Source organism: Thermobia domestica, chromosome 15 (genome assembly GCF_964235325.1).
Source record: "Thermobia domestica chromosome 15, izTheDome1.hap1.1, whole genome shotgun sequence".
In the NCBI taxonomy this organism is placed as follows: domain Eukaryota; kingdom Metazoa; phylum Arthropoda; class Insecta; order Zygentoma; family Lepismatidae; genus Thermobia; species Thermobia domestica.
This window is the reverse complement of record NC_137468.1, coordinates 2,538,234-2,564,321: the sequence shown is the minus strand read 5'-3', so window position 1 is coordinate 2,564,321 and position 26,088 is coordinate 2,538,234. Positions and strand designations below refer to the sequence as shown.

General features: G+C 35.4%; 1 protein-coding gene across 2 annotated transcripts in view; it reads left to right on the top strand.

Annotated features, from left to right (window-relative positions):
• Positions 1–25,447, top strand: part of LOC145671804 (general odorant-binding protein 56h-like) — a 76,300-nt gene extending 50,853 nt beyond the window's left edge. Inside the window, exons 3-8 of one of the 2 annotated variants that reach the window (XM_081741037.1) lie at positions 1,191–1,252; positions 6,099–6,134; positions 12,723–12,849; positions 13,844–13,908; positions 15,607–15,662; positions 25,335–25,447. In XM_081741037.1, the coding sequence (XP_081597163.1) occupies positions 1,191–1,252; positions 6,099–6,134; positions 12,723–12,849; positions 13,844–13,908; positions 15,607–15,662; position 25,335 (347 nt within the window). In that variant the 3' untranslated portion in view covers positions 25,336–25,447. The remainder of the gene's footprint in view (positions 1–1,190; positions 1,253–6,098; positions 6,135–12,722; positions 12,850–13,843; positions 13,909–15,606; positions 15,663–25,334) is intronic. The other variant, XM_081741038.1, reaches the window with a different exon arrangement.
• Positions 25,448–26,088: the final 641 nt, after the last annotated feature.

Genomic DNA, 26,088 nt, shown 5'->3' with positions numbered 1-26,088 from the left:
ACAGAGAGAAGAGGCTGAGCAAAGAAGAGAAAGGAACGAAGTAGGTGGAATGAAATAAAACAAGTGTTGCCAGTATTGGATTAGTCAATAATCCACAGATAGGTTTCATGTCTACTTATTATTTCAGGCAGGAAACATGTATTAAAGGTCTGCACGAGACGGAAATTTTAGCCCGGGCCCAGCCCGGCCCATGAATTTTCAATGTGAGGCCCAAACCGAGTCCGAAATATGTTTTAACATTTAGGCCCGAGCCTGACCCGAGCTCATGTGATAATCAAATGAGCCCGGATTACGGAAACTTAATAATTAATGCAAAATTGTATTCTTATTTACAGCAATTAGACATTTAATTTTACAGTTGTGTTTTAAAAGTTCTCCAGAAAAAACGGTGCAATATGTATTGTTGTACCGTATATTTACAAAGTTACACGAAAAGGCCCGAGAAATATGGTTGTATATTTAAAAATATACGGCCCGAGCTCGGCCCGGGCCTGAAATGATATATGCTTTGTAGGCCGGGTCGGACTTAGACCCGTGGGATCAGCCCGAGCCCGTGCAGACCTCTAACCTGTATACAATACCTCCTAACCGTGAATAATTGCGGCTGTCTCAAAAACTGAGTCGTGAAAGTGATGAGTTAACTCGAGAAATGTATCTGTAATTTATTGCAAGAGGCCTGTCTCGTCTCGAAAAATGTATTATTTTTATTGGAAGGGATCTGTCTCGTCTCGAAAATCGTATTTGTTTTTTATTGGGAAACGCTCTGCATAGTTTCGAAAATAATACTTGTTTTTATTGGAAAAATCTACCTCGTCTCCTGAAATGTATGTTTTATTGGAAGAGAACTCTCCTATCTCGTGCGCAATGTATATGTGTATTTCTGAAAATCGGAGCAGCAGAGAATGACGTCACAGATGGAAATGACTAACTTAAATAGTCCACAATTTCGCTTTGTTGCATATGGGTTGTTCAGAGTACAAAGAAATCAAGTCCAATTATCGAAAATAGTGAGAAAAAGTGTCAAAAATGACCAAAAGGTGGACTTGATTCCCTTGTGTACTGAACACGCCATATCGTGTATAGTGTCCATCAAGTACCATAAACTAATTTGTTGAATGTATTAATTTAGTAACTTATGTTAGTTTATTTAATATCCACACAAACAAATAAAAGCATTCCATTCTTTGCAGACACTATGAATTCGCTTCTTGTAACGGGTTCGCTTCCTGACGAAAGCTCAGAGACAGGCAGGGTAAGTTACATTTTGCTTCATTTCTTCCATTCTAAACAATATTCTTGTTGATATCAGGTATGAGAAAGAGACTCCTCATCATTTTGAATCTACAGTGAATAATGTCAAACAGGATTTATAACATTTTCACCGAGATTCTAAACGTTTCGTGAAACATCCTACGATAGAAAATTACAGTTGGATGTGTTATGTTCTAAAGCACGCTACTTTTTTTTTTTTTTTTTTTTTTACTAACTATAATGTTTCACTTGGAAATAAACTTTACAACTTTATATCACCTCTAACTTTCTTACGTTATCCTCTACACCACTTATTAGTAACTTTTCTCTTCTACTCTAAACCACTTAATAGAGCCATTCCTTACTCTGCATTGACTTTTCACATTCATTTAGAAACTGGTCTTGGTCATTGTTTAACATGTCCAAAAATATCCTCAATTGTTTTATCGAAGAACAAAATATGTCTACAATGACTCCCAACAATGATTAACAGAAAGAAAAAGAATCGAAATAACTCTAGTTTTAAAATAAAGGGAGTATGTTTAGTACAAAGGGTCCACAAGCACGTAAAAAACACAAAATTTACAAGAGAAATGAATGATGCAAGTACTTGGACGTGACATAACGTAGCTAAATCCAACGTAACCTAACATAAACTAACCTAAGATAACCTAAACTAACCTAATATTAGTAGAAATAAGCAAAATTCTACCATTTTTTGGAAAATTATGCGGAACCCAAACACTAATATAACAAACTAAACTAAACTAAACTAAACTAAACTAACCTAAACTAAACTAACCGAATGTGAACAGAAATTACCAAAATTGTAACATTTTTTAGAGGAAAGAGCTGGAACCCTTCTGCTAAACATAGGCCAAATAAAGTTTTACGTAGAAACATTTTACATTTTAATTAATTTTTGAAGTGATTTTATTTTAGATGTGATTTTATATCATGACATTCAGCGCTAGAATATTAGTATACTAACAATTATTTACTGATGGAAAACTTGATATAGAAAAACACAATTTCAGATTGGGCTGCTTCCAGGCCCGTATCCACGGGGGGCTAGGGGGGGCCGGGCCCCCCCTAAACTTTGGCTGGCCCCAATAAAAGTTTCACGGTAGGCCTGCAAATGAACTATAATATAGTGATGAAGTATAATATGATTGGGTCGGGCCCCCCCCCTAACTTCGACCGGGCCCCCCCTAAATTTTTGGACTGGCTACGGGCCTGGCTGCTTCATTTAGTGGTGCAATAAAACTGCAACGTGTGTAAACATTTCAATATATTAAAACAAATTTTGCATAATAGTAATTTCTAGTGAGGTGGTCGAGAAAGCCACAGTGCGATGACCCTAGTTAGTATTAATCAAATCCATTTTGAGAAGATAACGGAACAGTACACTGTTGCCACACTTGGTACAATTGTACTAAATTCAGCCTTTTTTGTCATTCATTTGTTGTTGTGTTGTTGTTCATTTGTCATTTTGTTGGTACCACGCTTGCATTTTCAGCCCCTTTTGTGAAAAAGTTGGTATAATTCTACCCAATTCAGCACCATTTAACAAATAACTTACTTGTCACATTTTCAAAAGTGTCACTAAGATTTTTCCTACATCTCACGTTACTCATACTCTGTGTTGGACTCTTAAAATGCTGTTGAACATTCATTCAGTAACGTTGCATCGCATAACACTACAAACTTCGTAATTCGTAATTCGAACTATACCGGAAAACAAATGACGCTAGATGGACGCATGAAGGAGACGAGAAAGAAGCAGTGTGGTGGAAATTTTAGTTTGAAATCTTTTTTTTTTTTTTTTTTTTTTTTTTTTTTTTAAGCGTTGAATCAAGTGTTGGAAATTCTGAAGAAGACGAGCGTGTGCTCAAGTAAGTCTACAATTTATATATCGTTGCAAAGATTCTACACCAAAAAATAATAGCCACGAAAAAATACATTGACGTAGTTGCCGGCTTACCGGGATAAGTTGTTTACTAGTGACGCTATATTGACGAAAATAAAGACTTTTTGATTTGGACTCGTAGAAGGGGTTCTAGAACTTTATCTCTTTTAGTTTCGTGTCATAGAGCCATGCATTACACTGGTACAAAATAGTGAATTCAGCCCTTTTTGTTTCAATTTGGTACTATTTTTCAGCCCACTCCGGAGCTAAGACTGTGGGAACAGTGGATAGTAATCACTGCCAGTAGAACAGTGGTTAGTAATAGTAAGAGTGTTCAAAATGTACCTGAATCCCTGATGTGATCAATGAGTATACGCAAGGTGACCAGAATTTTCACTTGCGAAAATGGGACGCATACGAATTGACTACGGGGGGAAATATCTGACTTCCACATTGCATTTTGGGACTCAGCAGTGTTCTCAATTTACAAAATACACAAGTAAGAGTGATAACATGCCGTTTCTAACTTTACGTGTACCACACAACAAATAATGGTTCCCGATTGCAAGTTCTACCCAACAATTCTTTTAACTAGTTGGACACTCAGAATTCCCACTCAATTCCCACTTGAACCACGAACACTCAATTCCTATTTGAAAATTGAGAAGTTCTAGACACGGCTGAACCTTGGCAACGAGTGTTGGTACGGAAGAGAGTAGAATTTGCATTGACGATTTATAATTTGAATAATAATTACGGTCATTTTTTACTTAAAAACGGGACATTTAGGCGTCCCGTTCGAGAATCAGAAAAAAACGGGACAACGGTTGGAAAAAATCGACTGTCCCGGCTAAAACGGGACGTCTAGTCACATTGAGTATACGAGCAAAGAAACGACTTTTTAAACAATGTTCAGATACTTTACACATTATTATTTACACATTTATAGTTCATTTCTGCCCGTATACTCATAGGGCACATCAAATGTTCAGCTAAACTTTATTCACTCTTAGGTCAAACCTACAATAATGACCAAAATCGTTTCTAGATTCTTTTTTGCAGGGTATCTGCGAATATTCTTTGACCAATCAGCTCTATACAATTTCTATATTCTTCTAGAAGCCATCTATCAACAACTCTCACAATTTACCCATAACAAATATTGTTTTACGCGCTAGCAATATATTACAATGATAAAAATAAATTTAACTTATGATGTGTCGTTATTTTGTTCCTTTCTTCCGATATTTCGACCTTTATTGTCTATGAAATATTCTATATTTTGGAAAGTTTGTTCAGGAAGCAGAATGTAAATTGCTGATGATCACATATCTTATTCTTTCTTCTCAGTATTAACAGGTCAGAAGAATGGTAAGTCGTCCTCAATGTAAAGAAATTAAAACTTTTTTTTGAATAAACTGTAAAGAAGACACATCACATCAATTTACTTTACTTTATTACCTTTTACAAGGTATTATTATACAAGTTGCTGACTTTGAGTCCCAGTCAACTACATCACTTTATTAAACATAATTAATATTGAATTAATCAATTGTTCATGGTGGTGATGGTCTTGTTAAAACATATTATTGTTGTTTATAGTACATTTAATAACATTTGTAATGTTTGTTATAAATTTTATGATTAAAATATAAAAACATAAACATCACAGTAACCATCGTCACAAGTAAAGGAATGGAACAATTATGTGAGACATGTATTTAATATATCCTTAAGTATTGCAAATAGTTTGTTATTAAGACAAAGATTGCAATTGTAGATTGTTTCCATCTTCGTGCAATTAGATTCAGATGAAGATTCTTCTGGATTTCTGCGTCATATTCTTCTTGAATATTGAAGTTATAAATTGCTCCTTTTAATTATAATAAAGTTGGCACGACCGTATTGGCGAATTGCCTTGTATTAGATTAATTTTTAATAGTAGATTGAAATAGTTGAATTAGTTGTAATTATATAAAGATAGTAATTGTATAAATCGATCGTCATTTGTTATGCTGAAATTAATATTATAGTTTTAATTCACTTTTGATGAATTCAACATCTTAAAAGTTGTTTCTCCACATATAATTTGTAATATAATACTAACTGACTAAATAAAGATCTACAAATTTGTACATTGACCTAAAACAACCGCACACGCAGACACAATCACTAGCGCCATTTTCACTCCAAATGTTTACTATCATCACATCAATTACAGTAATCAAGAATGCGCACTATTATATCATATTTCTTTTTATCTTCAGTGTTGCAAAATCCCAAGATTGCCTAGGTATTTGAATTTGTCGAAATAATTCCCTACGTTGAATCTTGCATCAAAACTTTGTGTCTACTAAGTATTTCTATGCCCAAGTTAACTTGTATTTCTATGTCTTGTATTTCTATTTCTATGTATTTCTATGTCTAACTTGGTCGAATAGTTAATGACATAATTCCATTGGTTGCCGAAAGTCTCTCTATCCTAATTTTGGACTCACTTTCCATGCAAGTAATCCTGAGTTCGATATTTAGGGGACGTTTTCAATGCATGATAAAACCCTGACCAATGGTTAGAAGAGAATCCACTTTAAAGAATACGATTAAATCCACTCTCATATAACCACGTTGCTAGACAGCTACGTTAAACTGCAATCAATGAATGTTTCAAAATTGTTGCAAATACTACACTCTACTATACTCCTACAATATTGTTTCACAAGTTATAAAAACTATAAAATAAATTTACAGTGTTTATTAATTGTTTTCTCTGTTTGCAGTGTTTTCTGCTGTTTATAGTGTTTTGTTCAATGCTTATTATTTCTTTACTCTGTTTACAATGTTTTTCCCTTTATTTACAGTGTTTTGTTGAATGTTTATTATTTATTTCCTCTGTTTACAGTGTTTTGTTGAACATTTCTTATTTATTTTCTGTTTACAGTGTTTTGTTCAATGTACAATGGAAGTGGAAGGATCGGTAAGTAACAGCAAGTAATTATACGTTAATACTTTCACTAATTTATCACTAATGGTTATTGTACGTTCCTTTTATTGGCATGATCTTGCTCCATTATAGAAACAAGATATGATTAGGAAGCTATTCCTTCCAATTACTTCTGGTCTACAAAGCCAGAAATATTAGGACGGAATCAATGTGTTAACCACACGTTACTGAGCTAACAAATGTCTTGCCATCTGCATCCTTTCATGAGCTCTAAAGCCTTTGAGTATAAGGCCTGTTATAGAATACCAGATAAATCCTAGGAAATATCTTAGGATTTAACTTCGGAAAAATGATATGACATATCTCCTAGGAAATTCTACCCCTTTGTAGCATACGCGTGAAGAGCTTCCCTGTCTGACCGAATGACGTTTTTCAATATCATGAAATTCTATTTAATAGAAGTACAAAATTGATGAATTCCTATGCTAACTACACTGCACATCCTACTGATATTAATATCAGGCGCTATATTGTTAAATTAGACACCGCTAAAAAAAATCAGAAGTGTGCTGGTTTATTTTCGGCGCACCACATTTTAGAAGATATACAGGTAAAATTCAATCCTTGCATAAAAAGGCATATCTATAAAGACGAAATTTTTACAAGCAGCAAAATTGAATACAAAGTAATGAACCTTTATTTTATGTTTACATGTGTAGGGTTACTAGTGTAAAATCATTACAAATGTTTTACGACGGATAAAATAAGTGAGTGCATACGAAAGATGACCGAAAGGTGCTATTTTCCACCACCGGTGTATTTCTGCGCAGTGTACAGAAGCTGCATTTTATGTTTACAAGTATAGGGCTACTAGCATGATACAATGACAAGTGCTATTCAAACTTGCATCGTTGCCAAAACTCAATCGTTTTCACTAGCTTCGCTGAAGCGCCTGCTTCCTCCGCGCGCACCTCCTCGCCAACGTTCGGGCCCGCAGCCACACCCTGCCCTGGCCCGACTACCTAGTATTCGTGTTTTTCAGTGGCCTCTTAGCACAGGTTGGTTTGTGCTTTTTGCACTACTGTTTTTATGTTTATACATCCGGACGCCGTATTTATATGCAAATCGTAAAAGAATTGTATTTGTAGTTTTTCAACAATTGCTTTTATGGTCCCCTTGAATTTTGCCTATGCTATGTGAGATATTTTCATGTCGCTCAGCGCAAATCATTTAGGAAACAATAAGAAGGAAATTAGTGAAAAAATATTTTTCAACAATTATTTCGAGTGGTGCGCCAAAAGTAAACCTACACGATCAGACGATGAATTAGCAAAACATACCTCATCAGTTGTTTGTTTTCACTTATTTTGTTTTCACTTTCTTTCACCTGATGTCGCTTAAATCGGAATTTTATAATTGTTTTTCCGAAATAGATTGCGCTCTAAACAAGAGAAATCTCATAGGATCGTTCAGAGCACAAGAAATGACATGCGATATGATGCAATACACGTTGAGATTTTGACCATAGGACAAATCGTAAGAGATTTCCTAGGATCGATCCTAAAGTGTATCGAGGGCTTAAGTTTTATTATTTTTATTTTCACACTTCACATTTTCTTCGAGAGTACTTGTTGCTCCGCGAAACACAGTTTGAGAACCAATTTTTTACATTAGTATTTGATAAGATTTTGATGTTTAGATTGTCATATAGAAATTTTTAAAATCTCATGAAAACTCTCAATTGACTATGGGGAAAATCGAACCCGATTTCCCGTTTGCTATGTAGGAGCTCTACCAGTGAACTACCAGTTAGGTGAAAACTTCCTTCTCTGCTCATCTGTATTACAAATATCTTTGCATGTGAGACGGAAATTTGTATTGTTAGTAAGTTATTATTTTGCTTGAGATTGTGATTTCGTTGCTGTATTCTAAATACCTTAAAAAATAAAATAAAATAAAATAGAATAAAATAAAATAAAAAATAAAATAAAATATTGGTAACCAGTGGCGTATTTACGATTTTGTTTCGGGAGAGCTTTGCCTGAAAATGAGAAAGTTCTGCAAGATATTTCATTTACTTTACTATAGTAAGAGTTCAGGGGGGCTTGAGCCCGGAAGCCCCCTAAATACACCACTCTTGGTAGCGTTTAAGAACAAAAAAAAAGTTCAAAGATGAGACTTAAATTGACCGACAGGCCTCACAGAGCTAAAATAATCGTAATAACAATATTATCATAGGAATTCTGCTATTATTGGCAGGTCACTTGCTGCAACTGAGAAGCTTCCATGCTCCACGGTCTTCTGTTAACCTCTTCGTCTTCACGCACGATCTCTCTGTTTTGAAATCGTCCATTAATTGTAGTCTCCTTCGCCCCTCCCTTTCTTTCCTGCCACTATATCCAGCACATTCCTTCTTAACCAATGTTACAGTCAGTTTCTCTTCTTAATAATATCTAAATCTGTTCTTTTCCCTCCCACCCTTTCCGCTCGACATAGGGGGTAAAAGTGAGGGGGAACGCGGTGGGATGCCGTCCCTCCACCTTGAAAAATATGTACGGAGTCCCCCAGACCATAAAAAATTACAATGATCAAAGATAGGCAGGGGGAACGTCGTGACGTCATACCGCTACCTACCGTGCTCCTACCTTTTCAGATCTACTTTTACCCCTGGCTTGACGCAACTAATTCTCTCCATTCTTCTCCACACCCACATTTCGAACCCAATAATAATATGAGTGAGTGTAAATCCTCATGCATAGTTTTTGAGAATATTCAAAAAAATAAATTTTATGGTGCACCTATAAATTGATTGTACACGATAAACATGCCACCCATGATAATAAAATTGCTGAAGTATATTCTGATTTTGACAATAGCAGGATGACAGCGTTCATTAAATATTCGTCGAATAAATCACATCGAGCTAAACAAAATTAGATGCTGGAGGGTAAATTCTCATGCGTAGCTTAAGAGGGAATCAAAAAGAACTATTTTTATGGTCAATCGTTGCCAACAATAATAGATCCGCTGAAACAGTTTTTTTTTTTGTTTATTTATTTTCCTAAGAGTGTTGCACATGCATCTAATACTTGGACACATACTCCTAACAGAGACGCACAGTCGTAATAGTGAAACACCCAATACATTGAGAAAAAAGAAAGTATGTTGCGTACGTAACAAGGTAGGTTACGTGCGTAAATTCTGTAGTTTTTGGACTTAACGTACGAAACATCCTTCAGTAAATTTATAGCTGAAAATGTATGTTTTATACGTACGTTCCTTATAAGTGTTCCGAATAAACGTACTTTCCGTATGAAAAACAAAGAACTGTATATAGGCGAACAGGATCTCACATACAGATGGACGTATGTAACATATGTATACATATGTAATATATGGAAGACTGTTAAACGTCAGACATCCTGCAGTGTCATGATGTAATATCTAAGAGGGGGAAAAGGGCAGTACTATGTAACATATGGAGAACGCATGCTCCGTACAGGGATTTTTCTCAGTGTATTAAGAACAGTGACAGCAGTCGTAATAGTGACTCACCCAATGCTCCTAACAGTGCCAAACTTTAATCCTAGCAGTAACGAACATACTTCTAACAGTGACATACATAATCTTAAAAGTGACACGATTACTACTTGCAACTTCCTACACTGAGAAAACTCCGCTCTCCGGACATAGGTATATTGTACAAATATACGGAATCCTCTTGCTTATTACAGAAGTCAGTATGGAGCATACGTTATGCATGTGGTACATACGCACTGCCTTTAGATGTTACATTATGCCATTGCAGGATGTCCGACATCTAACAGTCTTCCGTATATCACATGCATATACTTATGTTACATTCCTCAGCTATATGTTATATACGTCCATTTGTATGTGAGATCCTATGTGCCTATATTATTTAATACGGAAAGTACGTATAGATGGAACTCTTATGCGGAAAGTATTATAAAACATGCGTTTTCAGTTATACGTCTGTTGGACGTACGTTAAGTCCAAAAATTACAGGAATTACGCATGTAACCTATCTTTTTAAGTACGCCACCTACATTTTTTCTCACTGTATGTATAGCAGTCATTTTCAATCGAATGTTCAGTGATGTCATAGGCTGTGTCCCACATGCTTAATAAACCAAACGAAAAGAAATAAGGAGGAGACTTGGAATAGTGGTGCTAGACAAAGAACAACTTCGATTTTTTTTTTTGGATGAATAGTACCAGTGCATTCAGAATTATAGTTAAAGTACCCCATTGCTCTTTCTGTTTGTCCAAGCCAGTTTGAAATAACTGGGAAAGTATCTAATTCTAAATATTATATAAATGATCAAATATTGTTACTAAATTACAGACGGGAAATCATAGAAAGTAAAATGGCTGTAGAATTGTGCAAGATAACAACAATGCCTACAATGAACGAAAAGTACTTTATTTATATAGACTTCCCTGCAAAATGAAGACGAGAAAAATTACTGATAATATATTTCTAATTGTTCATATAGTAACATAATAAGTTGTTGCTAAACAAATATAGATTCAGTTGTTAGAATGTCTGGCATTTTGCTAAAGACAAATTAGTAAACAAAAATAAAATACAGAAAAACAAAGCTAATAAGCAAATCAGCAAAGAAGATTATTCTCTTAAATGGTGCCAAAACCCAGAACGAGCTCAAGAAACATTTTATTCCGGAATTATCCTTAAATAACAAAGACAGTGGTGACAGACAAACAAAAATATTGAACGGTACACTTCTCGTGGTTCATCACTATTCGCACACTGGCAACATTGCTTTACAACTTTGTTCCAGTGGACTCTCGATTCAGCCTTTCTGCTCTCATTTTTCCCAGGATACTTTGCGGTCTATGAAGTCACATGGAGGTATTGCCAAGGATGTTATAAAATAGAGGATCTGTCTATACCACAAAATCGTGAAGCCATGCGTCACAGTCATACATATCCTATGATTGGTTATTTTCTTAGCTGTGAAAGGTTATTCCGGGTAATTTCTTCTCACTCCTATTTGTACACCCATACCTGCAGCATGTAGCCATTGTATAATGTAAATCTGAAGTAACGACTTATATAAAAATAAACGACACACACACTACATGTCTACATATCCTAACAGCACAAGATGTGCTAGGCATGTGCCATTTAGGTGTCCCAGCTACTTTTTAGGTACCCGAAACTTAGCACATATGATATTCATGTGCTAAATAGTACTTCAGCTACCTACAGTTTTAGGTACTTGTTACATCTAATTGATATTTGAAACTATGTACCACAAATATAGCATTTATATACCTGGCTCAGTTTTGCACTCTAACAGTCATTTGTTTTTATGTCGTCACTTGGGACGTATATCTGTCATGTTCTTGGTACGTCCTTTAGGTACATACTGATTGAGATATCCTAACAGCACAAGTTGTGCTAGGCATGTGCCATTTAGGTGTTCTAAATTCATCTCCCACATTTGACGCATTTGTTGCTTCTTTTGTACGCAATTGTGTACTAGAAGCAACAAATGCATCAACTTTATTAGATGGCAACTGTCGCCGATCATAGGAAAGTGAATATGGAAGAACCACGAAATAAAGTAGACACTCGTCATTTTGTTATAAAATTACATGGCGAGCAGATTTTATCTGACCCCAAACGGTTAACGTCGAATATACACGGTTAAAGGAGCACTCTCATTAGTCAAATTCAAAAGACCTCAACAATTTATCCCTCTACAAGCGAGTTTTCTTCATCGTCTCCGTGGCCGTGTCGGAATAGCACGCGGCTACTAATCGAAAGGATGGTGTTTTGTGCCCACCCTACCCTGGGGTAAATTTTTTCACTTGTTTAAAATGTTTTTTAGACTTACTTTAATGTATACACATTACGCATATAGGCGGTTTAACATATTTTGGGGGAGTAATTTTCTGGTTCATTGACGCTTACGGCATGGGGAACATACTAAGCACGTTCCGCAGGTACATATCAGGCATGTGCTTAGGGGCGGACATAGACTGTGACTATCACTTGTCATCCATGTGATTTCTCTCTCATAGGTACATAAGACACATACTGGGTACATTCCCATGTCCCTGAGGGAACATGATAGGCATATGCCTGCTCTGTACTTGTGCTGTTAGGGTATGGAGATCGCAATGTTTTGAGCCAGAGCCAATATAAGTTATATAGCGGTCATTCAGTTACCTAATAAGATGATACATATGGTCAGATCCTCTATTTTATAACATCCTTGGGTATCGCGAGGTATCGTTCAAAAGAACAAGTGAAATACTGCATACGCAATTAAGCTAGTTGGTATACTGTTTCAAGATTGGCAAAAGTTCCTAAACAAGACGTCACGGAGAGGGAGCCAATCAGAAAGCTAACTACGAATAAAGGGGTACGCTAGAGTCACTGAAAAAGCTGACAATAGTGTTTAATCGTTTATTTTCTATGATTTTCTGTTAAATTTATAGTCATTTGTCACGGGTTTTCATGTCAGCACTTCGGGAACGTGTTTTCTTTCGATTAATTTTCAAATTATTACTATTATCCCACATATCGACTCCCATTTTTATAAAACATTTTCTTTCGTTTTTCAGCTGCAAAATGGAACGTTCAATGTTGATGTGGTTTTAATGTTCGTGGATCAAATAGGAGAACGACTACATTTCGATGCCGAGAGTCTGGAGGAGTTGAAAGCAAGCATCAAATCATGTCCTGACGTTGGTAATTTTGTTTAAATTCATTTATTAATATATACATTAATCATACCATACATGTTTACATTTATATACGCTAATATACGGGGTGTTTCAAATCAACACCGACAATATTTGGGAGCTTATTCCTGACACCAAGATAAGACAAAAAGTATAGAACAACCTGAGTGCACAAATGCTTCCAGGTACGTTTGTTTCTCATTGCAGGACGGTCAGCAGATGACTAAAGCAACGCCGAAAGAACTAATCAAGGTTTTTTTTTCTAGTACAATCTTTTATTAAAGTATTGCATTAATACTGTATGTTTATAGCCAGTTGTTACAGTTAAATTCAATAAATTACACTATAAAATTCGGAAAATGATATTTTAGGATTTTAAAAAACAAGTTTTAACACTTAGAGTAATTATTAAGTTCAAGCTGAAAATAAAATTAAATATTTATATACCTAGGTATAATAACAGGGTATCTATCGGTCACGAAAGTCACGAATGTCACGAAAAAGTCACGAAATCAGAAAACGGTCATGAAAGTCACGAAAAAGTCACAAAATTTAGCTTTTGGGTCACGATTTTCTAAACTGTACAAATGTAAGTACAGATTGGAAAATTTTGTTCTATAAAAGTCAAAATTCACCACCAAAAATGTGTATGGTCGGCTTTAGACGCTACCAAATCGCAAGCAAAGTACGTTTCTATCGCATGGATGAAAATTTTGCCTAATTCGCACGCAAATTCCCTCTTGAAAATGTTAGTAAATTTTATGACTTGGTAAAGAAAAGGTCACGAAAAAATCACGAAATTTCATTTTGGAATTTTAGTAGACACCCTGAATAACCACCTCGGATAACCCGGAGGTTCGAATGACTGGGACTCTGTTAATTGTAGTTATTTTACAGTACTGTAGTTAGTTTACTGTAGTTAATTTATTTACAAGTTTATTTTCGTGTGTTGTCAAAACTCCATCAAATATTTTAAATCAATTTCTTTTCTCTTTTTACAGATGGCACTGCTAAATGTGAAAAAAACTACAAAATATCAAAATGCGTTAAGAATATTATCATGACTGTAAGTACATTTCAAAATTTTGTAGCTACTTGTAAGTAACATTATGCAATAAAATAGAATTAAAATCGGGTAAATGATACCGGTATTTTCATGGTTAAGCTGTTACAGAAATTGTCACCAGATAACTAACTAGGTTTATGATATGCACAATACATATTCCAGCTTTCATAATAACGTTGCTTCGGTGGCTACAGCAGAGTACACTAATAGCTAATACTACAGAGTATTTCACTTAGGGGCGTCATTTCAGACTTGAGGGGAGATGACGCCCCTGATTCCGCTCAATGAGTTTATAAACCCTATATTAGATATCCATTAATCGCTACCGAATATGCCATTCATGACCTTATAAATCCTTCCAGACAAAGCAGAAAGATGACCAATAAAGAAACCACACCAGGCCCGTATCCAGGGGGCATCTAGGGGGCCGCCCCCCTAAATATTTGCTCGCCCCCTCTAAAATTTTCACGGTAGGCTTGCAAATGAACTATAATATGGTTGGATCGGGCCCCCCCTACAATTTTAGGATTTCTACCGGCCTGAACCACACGAAAGAAGATTGAATGTTACCGAAATAAAGAGGCTGCGCTGGATGTGTGCGATAACAAATAGAAACAGACAACCAAGGTTGTAAGGATATCTAGGAAAATGCATGAAAGAAGATTACAATGATATGGTACACTGTAAAAGAATTAATAGGAAAATTTACAAAAAACGACGGCAATCTGTTTGCCGCCTTTACGTAAATCAATTTACACCTATAAAGTAAAATTACTATGGTGTAAAATTACATTTTTATCAATAAAAATATTCTATTTTCTTATAAATTTACTGTAAATTTGTGAAAAAAAGAAGCAAATTTTGTAGCTTAATTTCAGGAAATGTATATCAAGGAAGGGTACAGGTTGAAGGGTAAATGATTTTACATTGATATTTAGTAATTTAAGCTATAGAAATTTTTTCCAGTGTATCCGAAAGGTGGTCAGAAGAGTATGGCAATTTAATTATTTATTCATATTCACTGGTCATTACTGGCATCTACAGCCTTAAGCCCAGTATTGCCCGGTGTGAATATGGAAAAACCCTACTCAGGATTTCTGCCCTGGAAAAGCTGTTATACCTTTCCGATCGAGTGTCCCCATTGGGAATCAAACTCGGGACGGCTCTCACCAAAGGCAAGAGTGGTAGCAATAACGATATGCGGGGCCACAGAAGATTGATGGCAATGAAAGTGGATGGGAAGAGAGGTAGAGAGAGACCAAGAAGGAAATGGATAAATATGCTTAATCATGACTTTCAGGAGAAATGTTTAATAGGTGAAGAATGCCAAGACAGGGCTTTATGGAGTAGATTCATCAGAAACGTCGACTCCACATATGGGAAACGGCGGAGGGAAAGAAGAAGAGAATGTTTAAAATAATTTTCTGCATTATTTTCTTTATAAAAATTATTTTTATGTTTAAACTTATTTATTTTCCAGATTTTGTGACGAACAAGCTCCACCTAAATCCGTTGTATATCGAATAGTGTAATTTTACATATTGCAGGCATTTCTTCGAATAATTACCCGCATTGTATAATGTATTACGGTGCTGTACTATCCTTGTGACTTTTTAAGAAGTAGAATAAAGCGAAGGACAAAAAGTGTGGAAATTACCAACGTCTTTTTAACCATTTAATTCTTGTCTTTGTTCCCAGGCTATGAAAGCTGTCATGAAAGTTATGATGCCATTTCCTGGAACCTTCAAATTTTGGTAAGTGATCAAGCTGAACAAGAGAAACATGGAACACAAACAAGTTAAACAATCTTAACAAAATAGCACGAGTAATTTCCTGACAACCATAATCTTTATCCATAAGAAAGTAAATCCATTTACTTTACCAGTGGTACTTGTACACTAGTGCTCCAAATCGTAGCGACTAAAAACATATATACAAAGGTTGTCCCAAGAAATCCATATCGATGTTTGGCAATACTGCGTATAACCTTGATACGTTTTAAATGTACGGACCGATTATTCTAGTAGCTTTTAATCAGAGAACAGGTGCCTTTGCCTATCACACATATTCTGATTGTTAGGTGAATTTGGGTGAGCGTTGTTTTATCTACTCCTCCATTATGAATATAACTAAAATGAATTACATCAGTGGCCTATTTACGATTTTGTTTCGGGAGGGGCTTTGCTAACTTTCGGGGGGGGGGGCTTTGCCTGGAAATGTGAAAATTCTGCAAGATATTTCATTTACTTTACTATACTAAGTAAGATTTCGGGGGGGTTTAAGCCCGGAAGCCACCCCCCTAAATACACCACTGAATTACATATTAGTTACAAATGTTAATTACACACACACACACACATATATATATATATATATATATATATATATATATATATATATATATATATATATATATATATATAGACCTACTATATTAATTACAAAATTTTCAAAGTTTATAAAATATGAAAATTCAAACTACCGTATGTCACTTAGTTTCTTCAATATTTGAGGGAATTGTTCGTAAATTCCAATTTTTTAAGCTCTAAATAAGTATTTTCCTTAATTAAGAGAGTATTAAAATTGTTGACGATAACAAGAATATTTTCTTATCAGAAAAAATGAAATGAAATCTTTAAGTTTTACGTCCCACAGTTATGCCGGTTAGGCTAAAGGAGACGGTGATGATGAGAGATGAGTGAAATGGTGGAATGAAGAAAGTGGGAGGAAACGGGAGAACCCCGAGAAAACCCACAAACAGGGTGTTTGTCTACCACAAAGTCCACACGGCGCGTGCTGGGATTGAACCAGGAACCCCAAGCACCGGAGGTGAACGCTCTACCACTGAGCCACCGCGGCCCCATTTCCTTATCAGAATTTACTATTTCCATTATGTTTTGTGGCACAATCTTTTAGGGAATGTAATGAAACTAGACAAACTTCATTCTCCAATTATTTCGTATAGGACAGTTTTAAAAGTTGACTGTTTGTTATTTGGTGATTTATTTTCTTCCGTTTATGATTTTCTTTTAACTTAAGATTCCAGAGTACAATTTACGTTCCTCAGTGCTTATTTTTTCAGATTCACAAGCTTCTTTATAAATCACTTTCACAGTAACATGTACTTTTAAAACAGCAAAATTTGACAATCAGCACTAATTTCACGTTTAATCAAATGTCCTTAGCCTGCTTCCCGCTTATAGAGATCTTTTTTGACGTAGATAAAATAAATATATGAAAAATCCTATATATGCTGCCAATTTCGACGACAATTCCCTTTATTCCAAAAAAAAAAGTAAAAAAATCCCACTAAACGGGATTTTCCCCATGGGTTGGCACCACTGCCACCGAATATCTAAGACAAAATATTCTCCGAAACGGCGTTCCAGTTAAATAATTCAGAGAAAAATAATAGATCATTTCAATATCAATAATAACAATTTTTCAACAATAAAATATCTGGATAAATCACTCTGGTATCTAAAATATTTTTTTTTTTAATCTTTTTGGATGAAAAGATCCAATATATTTCAATCAAAATTTCTCTTGTACATTTTACATCTGGAGAACTACATATATTGTAGCCAAACCCAAACTATCACTTAACTCATTATCATGTGCTTACTCCTGCGTTTCCCAACCTTTTTCAACTTGCGGCACACTACGGGTGTTACTTGGATTCTCGCGGCACGCTTATAGATATGTAAATATAAAACACAGTGGTATTTTTTCTGTGATTATTGATCTCCTTCTCACGGAGAAGAAAGCTCGGACCCTGTTTTTTCCCATGGTAAATCATAATGCTTATTTTTCATTCTAATTTAAAAATAGAAAAGAATTTCAATGAAATATTGGACTCAAGTTTTTAAAAATACGCTTTCTTTTTAAAAACTATATCCAACCTTTTACTAAGAAGAAAAATCACTAAATAACGAAGGAACAAACAAATCTCGTTTACTTTTAAAACACAAATGTAGGTAGTTTGTCGAAAACTTTGAATGATACTTTAAATTTTCAAGTTACGAAATAATCTGCAACAATAAAGAAGCAATAATGGTCATAACAATGACAACAAATACTTTTTTCAACAGTAACACGGTATGAAACTTAAAATAGTAGATTTATAGTAGAGGTTCATAGTAATGTGAAATACCAATATACATTTTCCCCTACGTTTTACAATCTGATTGCTATAAAATTAACAATTTTGTTTCGATTCCTCGCGGCACACCAGTGTGAAGTGGCACACCGGTTGGGAAACGCTGGCTTACTCCGTAGAAAAGATGAAAACTCGATTTAGGGTCCGTTCAAAAATTTTGTGACCCCCTGATACAAAAATTAATTATTGGCCACGATCATAATCTTTTGATGCATTTTTTTTTTATCATTTCTGAAATTCTTTCTAATTTATATTTCACGAAAATCTTTGAGGTCTTTTTTTCAAGATATAAAAGACCGCATGAAAAAAAATACAGTAAATTAGTTTTCCAAAATACAACACATAACTAAATAACTTTTCCACGGATGAAAACAAATCTTTACCAAATTTCATGAAAATTATAACACGGCAGTTCATTTTCAAGAAACGTTTACAACTTCCTGTCAGGCATGAATTTCTTATTTAAATTATGATATTTATTATCGATTGATGTGGTTTTTGCGGCAATGAGCCTTTGAATTCTTGAAATCATACAATTAATATATTTACATAGCTTTTTAAATTTACGTTTGTTTGGTGAAAAGTGAAAAAAGAATAAAAGAAAGGCGAAAAGCATTCGGGCAACGGACTGAACATTTACGTTTACCTATATATATATATATATATATATATATATATATATAGATATATATATATAAAAGCTAATACAACACAATGTCAATCGTTCAATTGCTGTGAATAAACACGTCCCTGACCCTCTTTTTGTGAAGATTCTTTGATTGCTTTGTAATTGAGTTGACCTGGTCAGTTTACATTGCATTAAGTGCGATTTGTTGTGGAAGCAATTGCGCAAAACACAAAGGGAAAGAAAGAACCTCCGCTTCGTCACATTATCTGGACTGACGTCAATGTACCAACGGGCAATCAAAGTATATTGCTTCATAAAGCATACGCGGCGTGACGGAATGCACGTTAACTCTGATTTACTCATTGCCATACACATAAATCATTTTCTGTTGAAATACATTCAGGGAGTCTCAAAACCAGCCAACTAGATACTTTTACTGGTAGAATTTATTAGTATGCAGCCTCATGATGAGTTGTCGCTGGCGAGAGACCAAATCATCAACTAGACAAAAAAAAATCTTGTAAGTTTTACGTCCCACGCTTATGCCGATTAGACTAAAGGAGACTAAATGAATGAAATGGTGGAATAAAGAATAAGTGGGAGGAAACGGAAGAAACCCAAGAAAACCCAAGCACACGGTATGGTCCACCATAAAGCTCACTTGGAGCCAGCGGGAATCGAACCAAGAACCTCATGCACCTGAGGTGGACGCTCTACCACTGAGCCGCTCATCAACTGGACAATAAGAGGTCAGCGCCAGATATATATTCCCTCATTCATTTTAACGTCATAATGGCCGCCCTCGGTCTCACCAGTAAATGAGGCTGAAGGAAAGAACAAATTTTGAAGGCTATTTCCGTCTCATCTTACTTTATAAATTTATGTACAAAATTTACGCCCCAATTAAAAAAAAAAAAAAAACTATTCTCTTCCACGTCACAAGAGGTCCACGAAGGGTATGATACAACAACATTAAAACTATCTTTGTTATTGGAGTATATTGTATAATGCCTTGTGTATATTTAAACGTTGAAAAATCCACATCATTGTGTTGTTACAATCTACTGCTTTGCATTACGCTTTCGATTTATAGCTTTTATACTGTGAATCGTGTAACACTAAAACAGCGTTTGAGATTGAGAAGTTAAAAAAACTAGTGTTACCGATGAGATTCGTGAAATTTCGTGCCTTCAAAATGAGTCTAGAATAGTCATGTTTTTCATCTCGTGTCGAATTTAGGAAGATACTCTTTTCATCTGGACTTTTGTCTCGTGGGTAACACTAAAGAGAATATATTTGGGGCGAGGGCGAGGGTGAGTGGGAGTTGGAAAAGTTACTTCTGGTCGATGCATTGTCTCCAAGTAAGATTTAAAATTGTCCCAATTGAATATGCCTTAGAACGTCAATCTTTTCCCCTTCGAATAGTTCTAATGAAGTTTGATGCGTAGGGTTCTTGATTCGATTCGAGCTCGCGCCAAGTGAATTTTGTGGTAGACAACCACCATGCGTGGGTTTTCTCGGGGTTCTCCCATTTCATCCCATTTTCTTCATTCCACAATTTAATTCATTTGTGGGACGTACAACTTAAAATATTTATAATGAAATTGTTCCTTGAAGTTTTGCGTTCCCTTTCAGCAACGAGGCTACGTGAGGTATGCATTTACTGTTTAAGGTAGAGTCCATGCCATCGTAATGCACTCAGTGTTCTCCCACTGGGAATCGAACCCGAGATCTCGTGCAACAAAGCGAGCGTGCTAGCCATCACACCTTAGTGGAGGTCTCTCATGAAGTATTAATATGTAATAAAGGCCCATAATGGGAAACCATATTTTGAGATAACAACTTGTAAGCATTTCAAACATGCATATCGTCTTTATTCAAGGTTCGTACAATTGTGCTCACTGAAATTTACCAAAAGTATACCATGATCTACAGAAACAAAACCTTTTAAAAGATCACACTATATTCCTACAGAGTTGATTTATTGATCAACAAATGTTATAGCTACTTTAATATGTTGATATATCGCCTGTAATTATGAACTCGCCTTTTAAAAAGCCCTGTTACTTTTTGAAAATTAAATCTTCTTCATTACTGAAACTTAGCAATCGGTTACATTCTGTTTTTTTCAACAAGTTCTGAAAAAAAGAAGAAAATGAAGTGGAACGGTAAGCCGCTATTCAATTTTTCTAGAGACCGCGGTGGCTCTGTGGTAGAGCGTTCACCTCCGGTGCTTGGGGTCCTTGGTTCGATCCCAGCTCGTGCCGTGTGCACTTTGTGGTGGACAAACACCGTGTTCGTGGGTTTTCTCGGGGTTCTCCCGTTTCCTCCCATTTTCTTCTTCCACCATTTCAGTCATCTCTCATCACCGTCTCCTTTAGCCTAACCGGTATAACCGTGGTACGTAAAATCTAAAGATTTCATTTCATTTCATTTTTTATTTCTTTCCTACATTCTTTTCTGAACAAGGATTTGAGGAGTGAGAGTTTTAGTGAATCAGAATGTATAAATGCAGGATATATCCGTACAGTGGACTATGAATGCAAGCTTCTGTGTGCCTACCTGTAAACCAAATTGCACGTATATAAATATCCGTAGAAAGATGTTTCTTGCACTAACGTCTACAAGTGTATTCAGACATTTTTTTACGTCCGAAGGGATGCTCAAAAAATTCCAGAATTTGGACATTTTATTTTCCGAAAACGAAATTTTACATTTCGGAAATTCGGAATAATTGCAGTTTTATGAACACTTCGGATATAAAATTAAGTTACTCTTCAATGTAGGTGATCGAAATATAACTCAGACCAGTACTTTTATAAGCAGAGATCAGCGATACTTTGTTCTATACATTTAATTATATCACTATTTGACTCGTCTGGAACTAAGTATACGACTACTAAACAATATAAAAGGGTGAGAATGATGGAAGTAGACATACATTCCAGTTCTCAGTGGCATCCTAGCCATCTCCTCATTACAGAGATATTGAGATTGAGTTCTGTTTGCATGCAACCCGTTACCCTTTCTTTTGTTTACATTGAAGGGTGAGTTTTTACGAGTATTTTTAAAATAACTGTTTCTGCTAGCAAAACCTGTATCTGCAAAGTAAATTGAACATTTCGAGGAGTTAATTGCTAATGGACGAGAATCGTCTTTGAGGTGGTGCTCTTCTAAAACTAGTGACACGTGTTTGGCTAGAATGACAGCCAAACACGTTAGAGTTGTTATTTACGTTGAGAAATGAATCTTTGTAAGAAAATTCCCTTAGATACTAAATATCCCTCATCGATTGAGTGTAGGCGAAACAGGAATACCAGTTCCGCCTAGATAAGATAAGATGGAGATAATGAGATAAATCGGCAGTGAAGTCAGTAGGCTATAGATAAGCTAGAGATAATGAGATAAATTGGTAGTCGGTAGGCGAAACAGGAATAGGCCACACAGAAAAGGTACCTCATTCAAAAGTTTGGTGTTATAATTAAGCTAGAATCAAGCGGATATTTAAACTACGGATTTGTAAATTTGAAATCGTTGAATAATTTGATTCTTTAGAAAATTGAAGGCTTCATTGGTTATTTTGGTCACATTTCGTTATTTATTCTGTCTTTAAGAGAGGATAAATAGTCTCTTTCTAGTCAGTTTCCTTTGTCAGAAAGGAAGGTTATATTGAAAGATTAAATAAACTTCATACCGAAAAAAAAAAAACTTCCTTCCATATTTTAATAACTGCTCGAGGACCAAAGAAGGAACCGTTTAATTTAAAAAAAAATACATTTCATTACTCTTAAAGAAATTGAATAAAGATATTTGTTGTGTGTTTTCAATTTAATAAGGAAGTTCTTGGCATTAAATTAAATTCAGTATTAAATAACAAGTGATTTAAGTCCTGAAAGAAAGAGAATTCTTTAAAGATTTATAAAGGTTAAGATTAAATTCCTCGGAAAGATGCTTCTCTCTCAAGATAGCAAAGAAATATTTTATTCCTTTTCCTAATTAATTCTTCCCGATTCGTTTACATTCAAAACCTCTGAATACATCTTCGTTCTTCCAAAGACTTGGCTTCGTTGATTCAAGAACATGAAGCTAATAATACGGAATACGTAATTGAAATATATATTGTTTAAGTCAATAACGTCATTGAAGATTTCACGAATATGTTGACTAATGTTTGGAGCTGTTGGCCTACAGTCCAGATGCACTAGAACAGGGTTTCTCAACCTGGGGGACGCGATCTCTAGGGGGATGGCGAGAGGATTTCATGGGGTTGTGAAAATAAGCGAAAGAGATAAATATAATTAGAATCTAATACCGAAAAACAATTTTAAATATTATTTTGGATTTTGTTCTGATAGGCATACTTTTATTTTTTATACATATTGTTAAGAACAAGAAAAAATAGGTCTACTGAACACTTTTAACAGCTGCAGAGTTGTTTAAAAATCCATTTAAATGAAAGAGGTACGATATGAAACTAATGAGAACTGCATATTGAAATACCAGAAAAATACAAATGCAACGAAACCTGCATATTGAAATACAATTAAAATTGAAAGCTAATGAGATACCTGAGCATGGTGTGATTTCACTAGTGCGGCAATGTCCGGTTCAATCTTCGTAACGCACATTATGAAGTCATTTTCAACTGATAATGAATTTCTTGTCTTTATTTTAATGCTTACCATGGAAGAAAAACCACTCCGGTGAATAGTATTTATTTTGAGATAGTAACGGATCGGATTCGATATTTATAGTATGAACGAACTGACCAAATTTGTTTTTAATAAATTCGCTTTTAGGGAAGTTACTGTATCCACTATATACAAGAAATGGATCCTACTATTATAGAAATAGATGGATATCGTGAGATCTCCGCAATAGGTACATTAAAAATCCCGCAGAAGCATATTACAAGTGAGAAATTATAAGCGGGTCGTTGGGAAGAGGATGTGATACAATGGGGGTCCGTGATAAGAATTAGGTTGAGAACCACTGCACTAGAATGTTGTTCATAAGTTTAAAATATCCATTCTAATACACAAATTGCGATTTTGTGTGGACAAACACCGTGTGCGTGGTTTCTATCGGGAATACTCGTTTCCTTATATTTTCTTCATTTTATATTTCGCTCATTACCATCATCGTCTTTTTCTTAGCCTCGAAGCAAAATCATAAGACACTCTAATGTGTTGGAGCAGGCTCAGGCCCGGATTGTCACGCCACTAATTATTTATTAAGCTGAAATGAATTAATGAAAGTAATATGGTGTTTTTCGCTAATGTAGTGGTGTTACGTAATATTTTTGCTCAGTGTATTTTATATTCATAGTGTAAAATACAAAATGAATTAATTTTGGGTCCCTAATAATAAAATTAAAAATCGAAAATACAATAGATGAAAATATGAATGAAATGTTCAAGAGGTGAAAACAACTATAACTAACTGAAATTTCTTTGCAATATTTAATTAATAAGGAATAAGTTCAGTTCTTACTTAGATATTTCCAAACAGATTTTCGTCTGGTGGCTGGATATGCCAAATAGATGAGGAACACCAGGGCCGGATTAAGGGAGGGTCTTAGGGAGGGCTTTAGCCCCGGGCCTCCAGATGGACAAGGGCCTCCAATCTGATCAAAATCTCAACTGGCTATTTGAACAGGATCATGAAGATACAATCATCAAATAAAATAAAATATTACCAAAAATATGGAACATATTCCCTTAACTTTCCTGCCGTATTTTCACAGAAATGTACATAGCACGTCCAGAAAGTAAGTTCCGTTTCAATTTATCTCCGCTGCAGCGCTGCGATCGCAGTTCCGCACATGCGCGGTAGACGCTCTGTATCAAGGAGAAGAAACGTGCGCCATTTGGAGATCGCTGTCAGTCACGTACGCTTTGTTGTGCTTCTTGACAATGTCGGTGTTGATTGAAAATCCCGCCGCTTGTGATTCGTTTTCTGAATGAGGAAAGTGAAACCAAGTGAAATTTATCGGCAAATTTGCGATGTTTACGGACAAAATGCGATGAGTGATTCAATGGTGAGAAGATGGGTCCGACAATTCAATGAAGGACGTAGTGACGTGCACGATGAAGAACGAAGTAGGCGTCCATCTTTGGTTACATTAGAACTAGTTCACGCGATTGATGGCAAGATCCAGGAAAACCGCAGGTTTACAATTAGTGCTCTCTTTATGGAATTTCCCCAAATCTCACGATCAACACGACGACGAGCTGAAAGAAACTGTTTCCAACTGATTGAAGACACAGGCGGCAAACTTGTATGAAGAAGGTATACAAAACCTTGTGCCACGCTATGACAAATGCCTGCAAAATTTCGGCAGTTATGTGCAAAAGTAGTTTAAGAGTTGTAGAATTTTGTGCAATAAATATTTTTCTGTATTTGTATACAATTTAATTTTATTACCAAACGGAACTTATTTTCTGGACGTGCCTCGTATTTTTTCTAGCCCCGGACCTGCAGATGTGTTAATCCAGCCCTGAGAAACACTCTAACCTTGGTCCATAATTCAGTATTTCAATTACTACTAGGCCAAGAGGGTTCGTAATAGAATGTAAGGTAATTTTATTTGTTAAATTTACTACTGAAGCTTTTACTACTTTTTTTTTTTTTTTTCAGAACACCGTTTCCAGTCAGGCCTATTTCTTCTTAGGACCGATGGTTGATGGATCGAAAATCACTTTAAGTAATTAATTGTTCACAAAAGCTGATACGGTAAAATAAAATATTATGGAACCAAATGATTAGTTTTATTTCCATCCACATAATGTAACTCACGAGACGGGACGAGATAAGAAATAAAATTATTCTAAGTAGTCGCGTAAATTTTGTACAACTCACGTCTCGATTCTCAAAAAGAGCTTTACTCGTCTCGTCTCGTTTTGCGAGTAATGTAACAAATTTATGCTCTGATTTTTCTTCTTAACTTCATCTAGAACAGTGATCACCAAACCGTCGATCGCGAGCTAGTAGTAGCTCGCGGGGACATTTTCGGTAGATCGCGTTAACGCTGTACTGAGTTGACGCTAACGACAGGGGGTGCTGACGACAACAACTGCTATTGTCTGCCTTATCTCACAGTTGATTGTATGCGCACGTTACGTTTTTCGTATGTATGTTAGACATTTTGATTTACTAGAAATGCAAGTTTATAGACAATAAATAAATGAAAGTTTTTTTTTTTTTAAAAAAAAAAAGAACGTTTGTAGTTCTTTTGATTGGTAGCTCACAGTAGGATTTAAAAACGGTATGGTAGCTCAGAAGCTTGGTAAGTTTGGCGAGCACTGAGACAGAAGCTATCAGGATCAAGGATGTTATAAAATGGAGGATCTGCCCATATGTATCTTCATCCTATTAAATCAATGAAGCCAAA